Source organism: Neomonachus schauinslandi, chromosome 16 (genome assembly GCF_002201575.2).
Source record: "Neomonachus schauinslandi chromosome 16, ASM220157v2, whole genome shotgun sequence".
NCBI classification, from domain to species: domain Eukaryota; kingdom Metazoa; phylum Chordata; class Mammalia; order Carnivora; family Phocidae; genus Neomonachus; species Neomonachus schauinslandi.
In genome coordinates, this window is record NC_058418.1 from 2,434,185 (window position 1) to 2,450,466 (window position 16,282).

At 61.2% G+C, this 16,282-nt stretch overlaps 1 protein-coding gene across 5 annotated transcripts in view; it reads left to right on the forward strand.

Annotated features, from left to right (window-relative positions):
• The window catches only part of LOC110573734 (zinc finger protein 787), a 182,790-nt gene that overhangs the window by 160,545 nt on the left and 5,963 nt on the right, over window positions 1–16,282 (forward strand). The window contains exon 1 of one of the 5 annotated variants that reach the window (XM_021682346.1): window positions 12,361–12,445. The exons of the other annotated variants lie outside the window; for them this stretch is intronic. Within the exon in view, the coding sequence (XP_021538021.1) occupies window positions 12,367–12,445 (79 nt within the window). The 5' untranslated portion in view covers window positions 12,361–12,366. Of the gene's footprint in view, window positions 1–12,360; window positions 12,446–16,282 lie in introns of those variants that run through there. 5 annotated transcript variants of the gene reach the window in all.

Consider the following 16,282-nt stretch of genomic DNA (forward strand, 5'->3'; position numbering starts at 1 on the left):
AGGGCGCGCCAGGCGGAGCCGCAGGGAGCGCGCCTGCGCGGCGCCGCGGCGGGGCCGCGCCGGGGAGGGAGCGCGCCTGCGCAGCGCTGGGGCTCGGGCTGGGGGCTCGGGGGGGTGGGGCCGCCGCAGCCTCCCTGGCAGGTCGTGGCCGGAAGTGGTGGCGATTCCCGGGGGAAGTTGAGGCCCCGGTGGGGGAAGGGGACGCGCGGGCCGGGCCGGCCTGACCGGAAACGGCGGCCAGGGGGGCGCGTCTGGGTCCCCGGCCTGCTTCCCCCGCCTCCCCGCTCCTTCCCCTCTTCAGAGAAGCCCGGGTTCCGCTGCCGCCCCGGGCGGGCTGCGTGCGGCCTTTGATCCCGCCGGGGATGACGGGCTGTGGCCCGGCGGGAGGCTCATTCATTCGCCCCGGTGCGGGCGGCGGGCAGGAAGCGCGTGCGCCGCAGGGGAAGTGACTGGGCCAAGGTCAGGCACCGCGTGGCCCGCGGACCGGGGAGGACGGTGGCCGGGCGCCCAGCCGTGCTGCTTGATTCCCCGTGCCCAGCCCCGGCCGCAAGTGGGGACGCCCCGGTTCGTGGAGATGGGGGTCAGGCAGGCACAGGATGGCGGCGTCGCACGACGGAAAGTGACCCATAGGCTCCCCCAGTGCCCGGCCCCATGCTGGGCACCAGGGACGGGCATGAACAAGGTCCTGGAGCGGGCGGGCAGAGACGGGGACCTGGACGCGGAGTACTCCCCTCCCCCAGAGCCCTTGCGGGGCGGTCAGGAGGGCCGTGGGAGCCCCGTCCAGAGCGGTTTCGGGGAGGGGGCCACTTGGTGTGTGGTTTCCTGGTGCCAGGCCCCGCGTTGGGCAGCGCTGAGGATCCAGGCGGGAGTCAGGGCTGCCCTTGCTCTGGGGAAGCACAGTTGCTGTTGATCCGGGCTTATCTTCTTAGACTCTAAGCCTCTTTGGCTAAACGCAGCTGTCATTCACCTGCCCGCCTTCTGCCTCAGCCCCGAGAGCATTCAGATCAGATTCCCACTTGTTATCTCTTGTCTTAGCTTTCTCCCCGTGGCAGCCTTCCAGATCTAACCCCCACCCCCACCCTGGCGAGCCCAGGAAGGGAGAACTCCAAGGGCTTGTCCCCATGCCTGGCCCGTGAGCAGCACTGCGCGTTAGGAGTGCTGGGGTCAGACAGACCCGAGTTCAGATCCCAGCTCCACACCTTGGTGAGCCTGCCGCACAAATAAGCGTAACATCTCAGTTTCTACGTGGATAGAAAGGAATGACTTGGTAGGGAAGCTCTTAATGTATTCCTTTTAAAGCCAGGGCACACCTCAAGAGAGCTGAGTGTAAGGTATGTGAGGAGGGCTCTGGAGCCAAGCATTCCTAGGTCAGGCCTTGCTCCCGTCTCTTCCAGCATGGTGACCATGGACCTGTCACTTCCCTCTTTCCCCACTCCCTTAAGGCGGAGAGCACAGTCCAGCATTCCCTGGGTAAGCCTGGCCCTGTGCTGGGCCCATGGGCCCCGTGGTCACAGCACTCTGCCATGGGGTGGGAGAGAAGGGTCTCTCAGCACACGTTTCTTGAGGCTTCCCCGTGCCAGACCCAGAGCTGGGCAACCCTGGGTTGCAGTTCCTGCCCTGCAGCTGCTTGGAGGCCTGTCAGGGAGACACATACGGAAGCAGGGAGTCAATTTCCCAGAACTATAGGTGCCCAGAGGGAAGCGTGTCCCTGGGGGAGGTGGTGTGTCCTGTGTCTTGAAGGACAGGGAGGGATTGGCCTAGAGGACCCTGGGACTCGGGGGAGGATGATGGTGAACCGTGGGCTCGCCATTCTGGCCCTTGGCCTCCAGCAATGGCCTGGCTGGCCGGAGGTGTCTGGTAGTCACTGCCGGGTACATAGCTCTCCGGGCACCCATGCTCAGACACATCTCAGCTTCCAGACTTTGCTCGGTTGTCCTCCATGCTGCCCAAAGCCTTGCATGTGCTGGGGCCTCCAGGAGTCAGCTGTGGCTCTGGCCTCTTGGTGGTGACAGACTAAATTTGACAGCACTTGCTTCCTGAGCACTTGGCGGGTGCCTGGTCCTGTGCCTGGTTCTATGCCTGGTCCTCACTGTCCTGAGCTCTCAGAGGTCCTGGGGTGGGAGTGGTTGCCCCCGGTTCAGGGGCATGGGATGGAGCCCCAGGCCCCACAGCTGCACAGGGAGCACTGGTCTGCATGTGACTCGAGAGCTTGGCCCTTCGCCATAAGCCGCAGGCTTTGTTGACTTCTTTCTTTTGGCCAAGGCTGGGGTCTGGGGGAGACAAAGGTTATCGGGTTGGGGACTCGCTCCCTCTGCCATGGGGTGCATTGTCACGAAGGGTCATTGGCTGGTTCAGGGCACTCTGAGCCCCAGCCTCTCGTTTCGGGGGTGATTCGCACTAATAGTCTCAGTGGCTTTGTGGTAGAAGCACAGAGAGCTGTGGCCTCCTGACTGCTGAGCCGCCAGCCAGGCCGAGCCTGGCTGGGTGGATCTGGGCCCCGGGCTGTGCCGCCTGACACCTGGGGCTGCAGGACGCGTCTGTAACTACGGCAGTTGAGCCAGTGCCAGCATCCTGAGGACGAGGAGGGAAGAAACGATGACCTTGGAGGCTGGCTGGCCGGCCTGGCTGGAGTCTGCTCCTCTACTTGGTGGCTCTGTGGTGTTGAGTCAGCCACCAAACTTGTCTGAACCCCAGCTTTAACAGTTCTCATCAGGGGTCACCAGGCACGTTCTGGGTGCCTGGCTTCTGGCTGAGCACTTCACATGCATCGTCTCCTTTGATCTTGACACGGGGCCTGTGAGGGTTAGGGGCACAGAGGCCGGAGCACCTTGTCCAAGGTCACATGGCTGCTGGGGGGTGGGGCTGAGTCGGACTCTGGCCGCCTGCCCAGAGAGCTTGTCCTCACCTCTCTGACAGTGGTTGTGGGGATCCGGATTATGAACCCACTGCACCCTGTGCACAGGATCTGAGATGTCGTCTGTGCCTGGTTATTTGAAAAGAGAGGACCGTTGAGCTGAGGGAAGGGAGAAGTCTGGGAAGACTTCCTGGGGAAGGTGCTACTTTCACTGGGCCCTGACAGCAGCTCCATGGGGAGAATGGACAAGGTGGAAGGATGCAACCACGTCCACCAGGGAATGGGGGTCTGGCCTGATTGAGGGGTGACAGGTGTTACATGGCCTGTAGGCATGCTTCCATCTTTTTTTTTTTTCCCTGCCTAGAGAATGTTTTTGTTTGTTTAAGCAATTTTCAGTTAGCTGCCAAGACTTTAACAATCAGGAGTGTTCACGGACGTGTCCGAAGATCTGGATGCTCGGTGTTCCTGGGTGGTGGCAGGTGGCCTCCACGCTCCCTGCCGCGCCTGCCGCGTAACCGTACGGGGAGGTTCTAGGGATTCTAGAAACTGGTTTCCTTTGGAGACAGCAGGGAGTGGGGACCAGGGTGTCTGGAGTTTGCCACCTGCCTGGGCTCCGGGGTGGGGTGCACTGCACCCCTGGGAAGGCTGCACAGGATTGGAGGCGGGGGCAGTTGGTGCCCCTGAGGATACGGGGACGGTGGCCGACGGCAAGGGCGAGGCCTACTTGGCCAGGTGGGACGTGGGTGGGAGAAAGAAAGCCATGAAGTAGGGTTGTCCTCTTCATGGGAGGACTGTGAAGGCAGCCCAGACAAGGAAAAGAGAACGAAAGTGGGGTTGGGGGGGCAGAGGAGCAGGATCATAAGGGACTGCTTTGCTCAGCTCTTTCAGTGTGCTGGAAAACCTGAAAGAGGCGTAGATTGCTTTCTGGGGAAGTACAACCTACCCAGCTGACTCCCGATAAGATGGAAAAAATCCAAACGTTATCGTGGAAGAAATAGGGAAAGTTGACAGAGGGCCCCTTCCCCCCCCTCAAAAAAGGGCTTAAGGTTCTGATGGTGTTGCGACTTGTCCTCAGTGTTGAAAGCACAGGTGAGAGCCTGGCAGGACCAGCTGTGGGTGTGGGAGGTGGTCTGGGTGGGAGGTAGAGCAGGGAACAGATGGGTGTTCAGGCCTGGAGCAAAGGGTGAAGCCGCGCCCAGAAAAGGGAAGTGGGTAGGAGCTGCTGAGGAGAGCGGAGGGGTCTGCCTGCAACCCCAGTGGGGCTGTGGGGCATCACCACCCAGGCCGAAGAGGGGTCTGACCGGCCCCCATCCAGTCAAGGACTCCAGTGCCAGGCTGCTTCCTCTCAGTGAGCCATGTGCGCTGGGCGGACAATTCCAGGTGGTGGTGCACGCTGGGGAGGAAGGAAGCCCGGCCATGTGATGCGGGGCGGGGCGTGGGTGGACCCTTGAGAGGTGAGAAGGTGCCAGGCAGGTGGAGGACAGGCCGCAGATGGGAGGTGGGCAGTGGTATTGAGGGGCTGGGGGAGTTACAGGGGTGGGTTTGGATTTGGGGTGACGCGCCATGGGCATGTGCAGCAGGGTGGTTTAGGCAGGGCAGGGGTGCGAACTCTAGCGGCTTCATGGAGGCGTGAGTCTCCTAGCATGACCCCCTGCAGAGTGCACAGTGGAGTGGGGGTTGATGTGTTCACAGGTGGGTGCACCCATCCCCACAGAACATTGTCGTCATCCCAGAGAGACTGCACCCACTCCCCTTCCCCTGCCCCCAGTCCCTGGGAGTCACTCATCTGTATCCTGTCTCTGTGGGTTTGCCGTTCTTCACGCACAACGCGGTCTCTGTGTGGCTCCTTCACGCGGTGTGATGTGTTCAGGGCTCCTCCGGGATGCGGTGCGTCAGTGCTTCCATCTCCTATGTGACGGAATAACGTTCTGTGGAATGATCGGACCACAGTTTGTGTATCCATTCATCTGCCGATGGGCATTTGGGCTGTCTCCAGTTTTGGCAGTCGTGATGTATGCCTCTGTGAACGTGCGTGTACAAATTTTTGCACGATTGTGTTTTTGTTTGTCTTGGGTTTATGGCCGTGAGTGGAGTTGCTGGATCCCACAGTCATTCTGTGCTCTGCCTTCTGGGGAGCTGCCAGTCTGTCTTGCACAGTGGCCGCCCCATTTCACATCCCCACCAGCAACACACGGGGCTTCCAGTTTCTCCACATCCTCGCCAGCCCTTAGTGTTTTGTGTTTTCTGTTATGTGCGTCCTGATACCGTGGGATCTCATTGTGGTTTTCATGTACGTTTCTCTGATGGCAGATGAGGTTGAGAATCTTGTTACATGCTTATCAGCTCTTTGTATTCTCCTTAGAGAAGTATCTGTTCCGATCCTTTGCCTGTCTGTAGTTGGGCTGTTGGAATTGAGTGACTTAAAAAGATGAGTTGGTCTGTGATGTGGGGAGCAGACTTTAAAGGGGTGTTGGGCGGGGGTGGGCATGGGGAGGCAGGGTAAGGGTGGACGGGGTGGGAAGGAGGAGGCTGGGAGGGGAGTGTGTGCTGGACCCTGCTCGCTGACAGCACAGGGGTTAAAGAGCCACTGGATTTGGTGACCTCGAGGTTGGGGGGGGAGGTAAGGGCAGGAGCTCGGCTCTGAGGGAGGAGGGGAGAGGACGGTGATGAGAGAGACCGAGAAAGCAGGGGGGTGTCCTGGAGGGCAGGGCCTGGGGCATAGGTGCAGGAGGGGCCCTTGTTCTGCAGGAGTTGTCTGGAGCATCTGGTTGCTGGCGCGGGGGAGGGGAGGTGGTGAGATTGGCAGCAGAAGAAAGAGAGGGGCTAATTGGTGGGCTGGCATCCAGAGGAGGTGGGCGGGGTCTAATAACAACAATAATAACAATAATTTGTCTCAAGCTTAATAGCAGCCAGGCCCTGTCAGCCCCTGTGCTAATTGGATTGCTCAAGGGCCTGGCTGGGGTGGGCTGGGGGAGGCCTACCCTTCACCTTGGGGAGCGGAGGTCAGAGCTGGGCGAAGTCACGGGGGCAGAAACGGGGGGAGCTGGGAGGGAAGATGGGGGTAGGCAGGGCCTCCGAAGGGGCCAAATTGCGTAGTCAGACTTCGTCTGGAGCAAGTGGGGGGCCTTCTGGTCACGCTGAGGCCACACCCCAGTGTTCCTGCACGCACCTCTGTGGAGGGGAGGAGTCTGCAGCCCTTCCCCCATGACTCTGAGGTCCATACCCAGGACCTCAGCAGCTTCTTGAGTGATGAGTGAGTGAGTGGGAGAGGAAGGGACCTGGGTAATGTTTAGTGAACACCCTTCCCGACTCTTCACTAGGACCCCTGGTTAGTCCCCGGCTCCGGTGCTGTCCTGACCCTCTCCTGGCCCTGGGAGTACTTGCTGGGCCTTGTGGGGAGCAGTGGCCGAGCCCCCGCTGCGTGCTTCCTTGTTCCATCACATTTCGTGTGCAAAACACAGATGCAAGGTAACCTTACTGGGATTTCAGGATGGCGACTGCAGAGCCCTGACCCCCGAGCTCGGGGCCTCCTCTGACGGGCATCCCTGCTGTGGCCCCCACAGCCACCCGGCCTGCCTTCTGCCCCTCTCTCCCTCCCATCAGAGGCACGGCCCCTCCAGGCCTTTCCTGTCTGTTTGGCCTGGGATGTGTCCCTCCACATCCCGGCAGTCCTTGCTCCTTTACGTCAGGGTCAGCAAACGTTTTGTGTGATGGCCCAGAAGGTAGATATTGTGGGCCTTACAGGCCAAGGGGCAAAATGGAGGATCTGGTGTGCTACTTAGACATCTTTTAAAGTGTGACCGTTTAAACACACAGGTAAAACCGATTCCGAGCAGGGGGCAGCTTACAGGCGGGCGGCTGACTCCCTCTTGGCTCCAGCCTGTCCCCTGCAGAGGGGAGGGGAGACTTTCCTCTGCCCTCTTAGGGTTTCCGGCTGGATGGACTGAACCAGATTAACGGGAGAAAAGCACACGGATTATATTTCCACAAACGTGGGAGCCCGAGCAAGAGAAATGAAGACCCACAGATGTGCCGCACCGGGTTGAGCGAGGGGCGGTGGTTGTGGAAAAGAGACTGTGGCCCTTGGGGGCCCTGAAGGAGAGAGAAGGTCTGTGTATCTGTGTATACGGGCTTCTTTCTCCGGGGTCTGGAGGGAGGAACCTTCTTTCCTCTGTGCCGTGCGGCTTCCATCTTCTGCTTTCAGGAAGAAAGGCGGCCTGTTCTGGGTGGATGTCCCTCATGGAGACCCGGCCCTGCTCCAGACCCACAGGCCCCCTTGCCCACTGAGCACCTGGGAATCTCGTGGCCACAGGGCAGGCGCTGACGCCGCCATCCTGCAGCCGGAGGAGAAGCGCTCCTGTGCCACGCCTCCTGGCCCGGGGGGTTCCTGGGGAGGGAGGACAGCGACATGGAGGGGGCGGGCAGGGAGGGGACGGAGAGAAGGCCGAGGCCTTCTTGCTGCAGGAAGTGGGCCTGAGGTGGAGACTCAGGTCTGGGAAGTCCCTGCTCAGTGACTTACACGTTAATGTTCAGGGGAAGCACAGCACACCCACTTAGCAAACAAGTTTCCACACACACAGGAGGGCAGAAGGGCCGGCTGTCCCGGCCCACTGCCTCAGCCCTGCTGCCCCCAGCCCTGTGAGCACTGACTGTGTCTTTCCTTTTTCTCACCTCATTTTTCTTTCTTTTTCTTTTCTTCAAAGTTTTATTTATTTGGGGGAGGTGTGCATGAGGTGGGGAGCGGCAGAGGGAGAAGCAGGCTCCCTGCTGAGCAGGGAGCCCGATGCGGGGCTCGATCCCAGGCCCCTGGGATCACGACCTGAGCCGAAGGCAGACGCTTAACGACTGAGCCAGCCAGGCACCCCTTGTTTTCCTGGAAGATGTAATTGGCTCTATTAAGTGGTCCACGAATGGGGAAATGTTTCATCTAGCAAGTGGAGAGATGCTCTCCTCTTACCTCATTTTCAGTGTTTGTGGCCTTGTAATCAGCGGGCCCCATACGATTTTTTAAAGTCTGTTTACTTTTTAGTTGAGATCTAATTTGCATGTCGTGAGATCCACTCTTTGAACATGTACAGTTTAGTGATTTTTAATATATTCACAACGTTGTGCAATCATCACCACCATCTGGTTCCACAGTATTCTCATCACTCCCCAAAAAGCCCTGCACCCATTAGCAGCCCCTCACCCTCCCCGCCCCCATCCCCTGGCAGCCACGGTCTCTGTTCTGGATGTTTCTGGACGTTTCCGAGAGATGGAGTCCGGTCTCTGCGGCCCTTTGTGACTGGCTTCTCCCCCTGGTGTTTGCGCTCTGACGGGCACTGCCGGAACATTCGCGTGCGAGTCTGCGTGTGGACGCGGGTTGTATGTCTCTCGGGTGTATACCTAGGGGTGGAGTCACGGGGTCACAAGCTAAGTTTGTTTATCATGTGAAGAGCTGCCAGACTGTTTGCCACGGTGGCCGCACCGTTCTGCGTGCCCAGCAGCCGTGCGCGAGGGTTTCTGTGGCCGCATGGTTACCTGGTGTGACCCGAGGGCTGTGCGTCCCCACGGTGCCCCCTCAGCACCCGGCGATTTTCCCATCGCCATGCATAATCCTATGGACGTCCAAAAAAGAATCGTCTCGTCTTTTTCCCTTATAGCAGAAGTAATTACTCATTCTAAAAAAATGGAAAAGTTGAGAAAACGAAGATAAAAAGAAAAAAGTTAGACACATTCTCCCTGCTATCAGCTGTTGTTTCTGGGGCTGTGGCATCTGTGGGATTTTCTTGGGCTTTCTCCCACATGGTGCTGACGGGTTCTTTCCAGTTTCTTTCCTGCTCTAAATCTGGCTGTGATGAAGTTTTTTTTTCCCTGCAGGAAGCATTTTCTGAGGTTTGGGTTTCCCCTCAGATTAGCCCCAGGAGAAGGGGGTTGGTTGCCTGGCCAGGGGCTCCCAGCGCCTGTTTGCGGCTTTGCAGCTGTGTGGCCCAGACTGTCAGGCTCCCCCCGAACTATGTGTGGCTCCAGCTCTCAGCTGGGGGCTTGCTGGCCTTCCTGTGGGGTCCCAGAGGGTGGGCCGGCCAAGGGGGACAGAGTTGCATGCATTTGTCTCTTGAGCCTCCATTCTGTTCAGACCCCTTCGTGGGTGCTGCACGTGCCTGTTCTCAGCCCCTGAGGGCGCCTGGCGCCGGTGTGGGTGCTGGGCACCCTGTGGGGCCCAGGGGAGGGCAGATCGGGGGCTGGGAGGCCTCTGAGGGGGTGATGCCTCGGGCAGATGGGGAGGAAGAATGCTCCGCGCCCTCCCGGGTGCTGGGAGTCCCTGTGGCCCCGAGCCCGGCACTGTGCCAGCGCATCCTGGCTGCCCACCCTCGCTGCTGCGTCCAGATGCTCCTTGCTGTTGCTGCAGGCGAGCTCCAGACCGGCCCCACCTACGTCTGGGAGCCCCAGTGTCCTCGTCTGTAAAACACGCGTCGCAATGGCGCCCACCCCAGAGGGATCACCACATTTCACACAACTCCTCAATCCCGTCTGGCCTTCGAAGCCCTGCGAGAGTACCCTCCCACCCCTGCATCTCTAGCCTCTCCGCAGGGCCTTTGCACCTGCTGTCCCTGCATCCCTCCCCCTCCACGCTTCTCGTGCAGACCTGCCCCTGTGGCTCTTCCTTCTGGGAGATCCTCCACTGACCTCCTGGTGCAGCTGCCCTCCCCTCCCCTCCTCTTCCTTCCCCTCCCTGCAGATCTTCCTTGAACTTCATCGTTTGAAATGGCCTTTTTCGTTCAGATGCTTGCTCATCACTGGCAGGGCTCTGTCACGAGACCGGGGCTGTGGCCTCTTCACCACACCACATTCTCCAGGGTTGAGCAACTGCTGGCCCTTGGGGAGACCCCCACGCCTGTGGGGTGGGGGTGATGGGGACCAGTGCGGAGGAAAGGATCATGCCATCCTGCACACGACGCTCCCGCCTTGTCTTCTCATCAGGCCGACATGAAGAGCCAGTCGGATAAGGGCCCCATGTGGAGGGGAGCCTGTGACGGGCCGGGCAGGTGCTGCCGTGTCACGGTGGGTGCCGTGATGATGCGCGGGAGCGAGAACCTGCACAGGGCACCCCTGTGTGTGTCCTGCCGACCTGGCCCGACCCCGTGGTAGCTCCCTGTCGTGGTCAGTGGCAGGGCCTGCCATGAGGAGGCCTGGGCCTTGGCTGCAGGCTCCACCCAGGGGCCTCCTGCAGTCTTCCTGCCAGGCCCCCGCCTCCCGTCCATCCCCTGTTCGGTGTCCCCCAGCGTTGCCTCCTGGCTCCCCAGACGGGCCTGGCTTTGTCTTTGGTTGGCCCCGTGCTCTTTTAGGTCCTTGTTGACGGTTGGGTGTCAGGATGGCAGAGCAGTTGGGACCAAGGACTCCGCAGCAACACCGTTGGCGTCCTGTCCCTGCTCCTTGATGACCTCACTGTGATCTCATGTCCTCTGCTGTGACGTGGGGATGGTGGTCGTTCACAGCACGTCAGTGGAGGGTATGCAGAGCCGGGCCGGTGGCTGGAAAATAGGACCCCGGCGTCCAGGTTTGGCTCGTGGGAGGCACGTGGGACGCTGCTGCGTGAGTGAGCATTTGTCTGCCTGGTCACTGCCACGTCTCCTGGTCCCGAGGACCCGGCCCGCATGACCCGCGTTTGCAGTTCTCTGCGTGCCGTCTGCCTTCAGATCTCAGCCACTTAATGGCTCAGTTTGCACATCTGCGTGATGGGCGACAGTGTTGTCTGCTCAGAGGGCTGTGGTGCAACCAAATGTGTTAACGGCGTCTAAACTGCGTAGAACAGGGCCTGGACCTGGGAAATGTGTTGGCAGAGGGAACGGCTCACTGTGTCTGTGAGTGTTTATTAACTGGACAGGCAGGTTCTCAGAGTTCCTCTCAGAGGTCAGTGGAGGTTACTGAGGGGCGGGTTCACGCTCTCCCAGCAGTGGAATGGGTTCCCTTCGGTGCCTGGGTGGTAATGAGCTCCCTGTCAGTGGGGGATTCAAGAGACGCGGGCCTGGCATATTGTGCCGCGGGCAGATGCTTGCCGTTGGCAGGTGCTCGTCTGCAGGTGCTCACCTGCGGTGAGGTCCCCGTGTGGGATGGGGGATGCAGGACTCTGGAGGTTTGCTTGGAGCTGCGTGCACTCAGCTTCAGGGGCCAGGTCTCAGTCCATTGTGTGTGGGACGCTGCGTAGCTGCTCACCAGGAGTCTTGCCCACCTGCAGGCTTCCTGCCAGGGCCAGCAAGGGTCCCCCCAGTGCCAGGCTCTGGTGCAGCGCAGGACTGACGAGCCCACCTGGGGCCGGGTGCCTGCCTAGGTCTCCCTATGCTGCCTGCCAACTCCAAACACAGGGGAGACCCCTGCCCAGCTCCTCGCCTCAGGGCAGCGTGGAGGCCCAAAGGGGCAGTAGAGGGGAGGCCTGGGCTGTCTGCCCCAAGAGCCAGGCCCTGCCAAATGGCATTTGCCCCCAGGGCGGTGGTGAGTGGGTGAGAACCTGACCCTCGAGGCCAGTGAGGTGAGAGATTTCTCCCCAGCACGGCCCGTTGCGTGGGGTGGCATGGGTGGTGGTGGGATGAAAACATGTCCACACGGTACGTGCGCTCAGACGTTCGTAGTGGCTTTACTCCTCAGCCCCGAGGTGCAAACAGCCCAGACGCCATCTGCGTCGGCGGGTGCACCGACACACAGAATGTGGTCCATCCATACAGTGAAGTGTCGTACAGCCGTGAAAAGGAAGGAAATTCGGACACGTGCTACAGTGCGGGCGAGCCCTGAAAACATTACACTGAGTGAGAGAAGACACACAAAACACCCGGTGACACAGCGTTCCATTTCCTGAGGCCTCCAGATGAGGCAAATCCAAAGGGACAGAGGCCGCAGAAAGTGCTCCGCCTGCCCCACCCCCCAGAGGCCGGGCTTGTCTGGCTGCCCCTGTGGGTGCAGATACCCTGGAGGCTCGGCTCCTTTCCCCCGGACCCCAGGGTGGGGTCTTGCTCGGAGACCTGAATGCGTGAACGCCTTAGAGGACCTGTGCGCCCGGGTCAGCTGGCCTCACTGTCCCGTCGGGGGGCGGGCTCTGGGGCTAGAGCTGCCAACCTGCTTCGTCTTGTTTCAGCCTCACGCACATCAGATTGTGTGTGGTGTTGGCGGCAATCCGGGCGCCAGGCGGCGGCGGGGGAGGCTGAGGCAGGGGGCTGGAGTCTCCCCCTGGGCTCCAGCTGGCGAGTGGTGGAGCTGGGACACGAGCCTGGCCGGGTCGCTGCAGCCCCGGTGCGTCGTCTTCCCCAGGTGGTGGGGGCCTTGGGCTGGTCTCCCATGCAGGGGGAGGTGCGGGCCGTTTCTCTGTGCCTCTCAGGTACCTGCTGCGTGCGCCTTCGGCCTGCCAGGGCTGAGCTGGGCGCTCGCAGCTCGAGCACGGGTTGGAGCCGACGTGGTGCCTGCCGTCCTGGGGCCCTCCATCTAGTCTGGCGTCCTGTAAACTCTGTCCTTCCGTCTCCTCCCCTTCTCACAGGGACCCAGACATGGAGCTGCGGGAAGAGGCCTGGTCTCCGGGGCCGCTGGATTCCGAGGACCAGCAGATGGCCAGTCACGAGAACCCAGGTGAGGTGGCTTGGGCAGGTCTCAGCTGATCCCGTATCCCTCCTGGACCCCGGCTTCCTTCTCCCCCGCTCCTGTGGCTCAGGAGTGATGCCTCCTTCCTCCGGAGGGTCATGGGTGCCTTTGGGCGCCACTTCTCTCCGGCTGCCCTCTCCACCCTCGCTCTCCAGCGTCCTGGCCCCCTGCCCTGTTTCTGGGTGGTCCACAGGTGTCTCAAGCGAGAAGCTGTAGACGGGGTGGGCGTCGCGGGGCCGGGGTGACAGGACCACAGAGGAGGGTGTGATGTGTGCCAGTTGTGGGGGGAAAGCTGAGTATCTGGGTTTTTAGGGGAAATCTTCCACTTTTTCACTATCGGTACCCTGTTGTGTTTAATAAAGCATTATTTGGGTTGAATAAAACTCCCCTTTGAGCACACGGGGCCCGGGGCTTGCTCGCCGAGACCCTCCTTTCCAGGGGTTTTCCTGTAGGGCACCCGAGAAATAAAGCCTGGACTTGGCTTTCATGCTGCTGTTGGTGTGTTTTCGTGCCGGGTGTTATGCCGGCGTGGAGTCAGCAAATGTGTTTGTTACTGTAGAGGCCAGAGGAGAGAGACTTTTGGCTCTGCAGACTCGGTGCTGTTGCAGTGGGAAGGCGGCCAGCCAGTATGGAAGTGAGTGGGTGTGGCCACGTGCCGGTCAAACGTCAGCACGGACGGGCGGGCGCTGGGTCTCGGCCCCGGGGCCGGCATCCCGCGGTCGTCCTCCAGGAGGGCCACGGGGACCTGCAGCATGGTTGGGGGAGGGTTTTTAAAGTCTCTTGGCCTCCCCCTACACGTTAATGTAAGAGCACCCTGAGGAGCATAAGGAGAAGCTCCCTGCAGGCAGGCCGGGACGGCCTGGTTACCAAGGAGGACACGGAGTCGTGGGGGCTCCATGCTCACTCTGACCCGGCTGCCCTCCGTGGGGGGACCGTGCCCGCCCTGCCCCGCTGTGCCCCTCTGGGCCTCCTTCCCCTGCCTCCCCCGATGCACGTCCTTGGCCTCCTAGCCCTTTTAGAATTAATTTAAAAGTCTGCATATTATGGGAACATTTGAGCTCAGTCACGCCATGACTTTGCCTGCACTCAGCCTCAGGCTTAGAGATCCCTTGCCAGTCTTATTTCTCCGTTTGCACCCTTTTCTCCCTCCTGGAGAGTTTAAAGAACATCCCAGACGTCCTGCTTTGCATCCGTAGGTCCTCCAGCAGGTGCGGGCTCTTTAAGAGCAAGAACGAACGACAGCTACAAAACGCTTATGTGACCCAACAAAACACCCAGTCTGAGTTAACAACCCCAGTTTTCTCCAAAATGTACATCTGCCTTGGAGTAAGTCAGGTTTAATCCTACGAGTCCTCTGTTAACCTGTCCTCCTTATAAAACTTGTACGACGTACAGGTGGGTTCTCACCTCCCCCTCGTCCAGCCTGCTGTCCTGAGCCTGTTCTCCCCCAAGGGAATCTGTTGGACGTCCCTGCTCCAGCCACCCCCTGCTGGGGGCCACGCCATTTTGACCATTTTCTCCCCGCTCAGCTCGCAGGCCTTGTGCCTGGATGCTTCTAAGTGGCCGTGTATTCGTGGTTCTGGGCCTGCCCCGGGGGGGTGCTGCCCGCCTGGGGGTGGGGCTTCCTGTGGGCTGATCGTGCCAGACTCCCGCCCTGAGACACCAGCCTGATGTCTGTGGTAGCTCTGGCCTGCAGGGCAGGGGCTGGGGTCTGTGCTGGCCCCCTCGAGAGCGGGGCGGGGCTGGGAGAAGGCAGGCAGGTGGGCTCATCCCCTGGCCCAGGGTCTGAAGATGGCAGGTGGAAAGTGCCGTCAGAGCCCTGAGTCGCAGCCTCATGACCCAGCCGACCGTGGGGGCTCCCCGGGGCCCCCCCCAATCTGATTTCTGGCCCATCGAGTGTCCACTCACAAAGTACCTTCTGGATGTGGCCACGGAGCCCCCCTGGCTCCTGGATTGCCACACCCTGCACTGACCTCCACCTAGTCCCTGCGTCCATCCCTGTCCACAGCCCCCCGCATGAGCCTCTTGAGATGGGCGTGAGGTGCTGGCTTGCCGGGAGCGATGCCCGTGCCCTGCACTGCTCACCGTGCCTGGAGTCAGCCACACGCCGTCTGCGGCCCGGAGGCAAGCTCTGCCTGTCACCGCTCCTGTGGGTGAGGGGCTGGGGACGGTGTGCCTGAGGCCGACTCCCTGTCCCCACGGGGCCCCCAGACTGGTGGTGGTTACAGAGGGGACTGCCGCGGAGACCGCCTCACCAGAGGGCCCAGCTCGTCGGGGGCAGGGAGGCTTCGCCAAGGAAGGGGCTGCCCACCGCGGGAGGTGCGGGCCGCTGGCTGGAGAAGAGCGCGGCTGGCTGTGGATTGGAGGCCCCGCGGACAGCTTGAGGCAGGGGACGCGGCGGCAAGGCGGGACTAGCAAGAGCTCTCCTGTCCTGGCTTTAACGGGAACGGTGTGTAGCCGCCTGGGACACCAGGCTGCACACAGGGCACTTGCAGCCATTTCTCCACGAGCCGCCAACATCCTGGCTCTGGGCGGCTTTGTGTGTGCCGTCCTGGCCACACGCCTGAGGTGGTACCTCAGCTCTGGCCCTCACGTCCCCCTCCCTGCTGAAGATGCAGGACAGGGAGGGGGCGGGGCAGGGGCAGAACTGGCTCCTGGGGCCTCTCTTCCCGGCAACCCCGTGTGCATCCTGATCGGGGACGCGCGACCTAGGAGGTGGCTTCAGGGTCACCATGCCTGCCTTATCCCAGCTCAGCCCTGTGCTTGGGATTTTCCGGTGAGGAGGGGACTGACCGTGGGCAGCCCCAGCAATGTCACCCCAGGGAGAAAGGCGTTCCTTGGGGGCTCAGGAGTGCTTTGGAAAGCTTTCTGGGGCTGCTGTGGGGGAAGGAGCCCCGAGCCCCGGGCACCTTGTCTTTGCCTGGAGGCAGCCAGCCCCTAAGGAGCCGTGGGCGATTGTGGGCCCAAGGCTCCTTCCCTAGGGAAGGCTTTGCCTCAGGGCCCCTGGGAGACCACGGGTTGGGTGGTGGGGCCTCAGGTGCAGATGAGGAGGTGGGCGTGGCGGGCTCCCCCCAGGATGTTGTCTGAAGGACTTTCCAGCTCTCTCTGTCCCCACAAGTTGGAGCCGCCCCGCCCTGTATCTTCCTGCTTCGGGTGACTCCACTCCATGACAAGGAGGCAGAGGGGGACCCACGGCATGTCTTCTGACCGTCGTCAAGGCCTCAGTCGTTCTGCACACGCCCTCAGCCCAGCCCCACGTGTGTTCGTGTGCCACGGAAGCGAAAGTCCCAGTCCTCCCTGTTGGCAGCACGGGCGCTGTGTTCGCTTCTCCTCCCGCTGTATTCCATGTGGATCGCCTCTGGCCTGCTCCACACTGAGCTGACCCCTGCTGCCGGGCTGTGACCCAGGTGGAGGGCAGACAGCCGGTCACCTGGGCGGTGCTTCTCTGGCAGCTCCGTGCACACGGGACAGAAAAGAGCCAAGGGGTCGCATTTCCTTTCCATGACATGGACCTGCCCAGGGCGTTTGTGAAACCTCAGGGATTTTAGCATTTTCTTCCCTGGATTTGGGTATTTTGGGGAATGGTGTGCAGACTGAGTAGGTGCCATTGTTCACAGCGGCTGGTGCTTTAGAAGCGCTTCCTGTCGGCCCTGCGCTCCCTCCAGCCGCTGGGCCATCCTGCGAGGTTGGGTTGCCGGCTAGAGTGCTGGAGCAGAGAGGCCAGGCCACCCACCCAGGCTGAGGGAGCTGGGGGGGGGGGGACAGCCGGGGGGGCAGCCTGGGGGAGGGCAGCTGTGGGCGGACAGCCGGGGGGCACCTACTCAG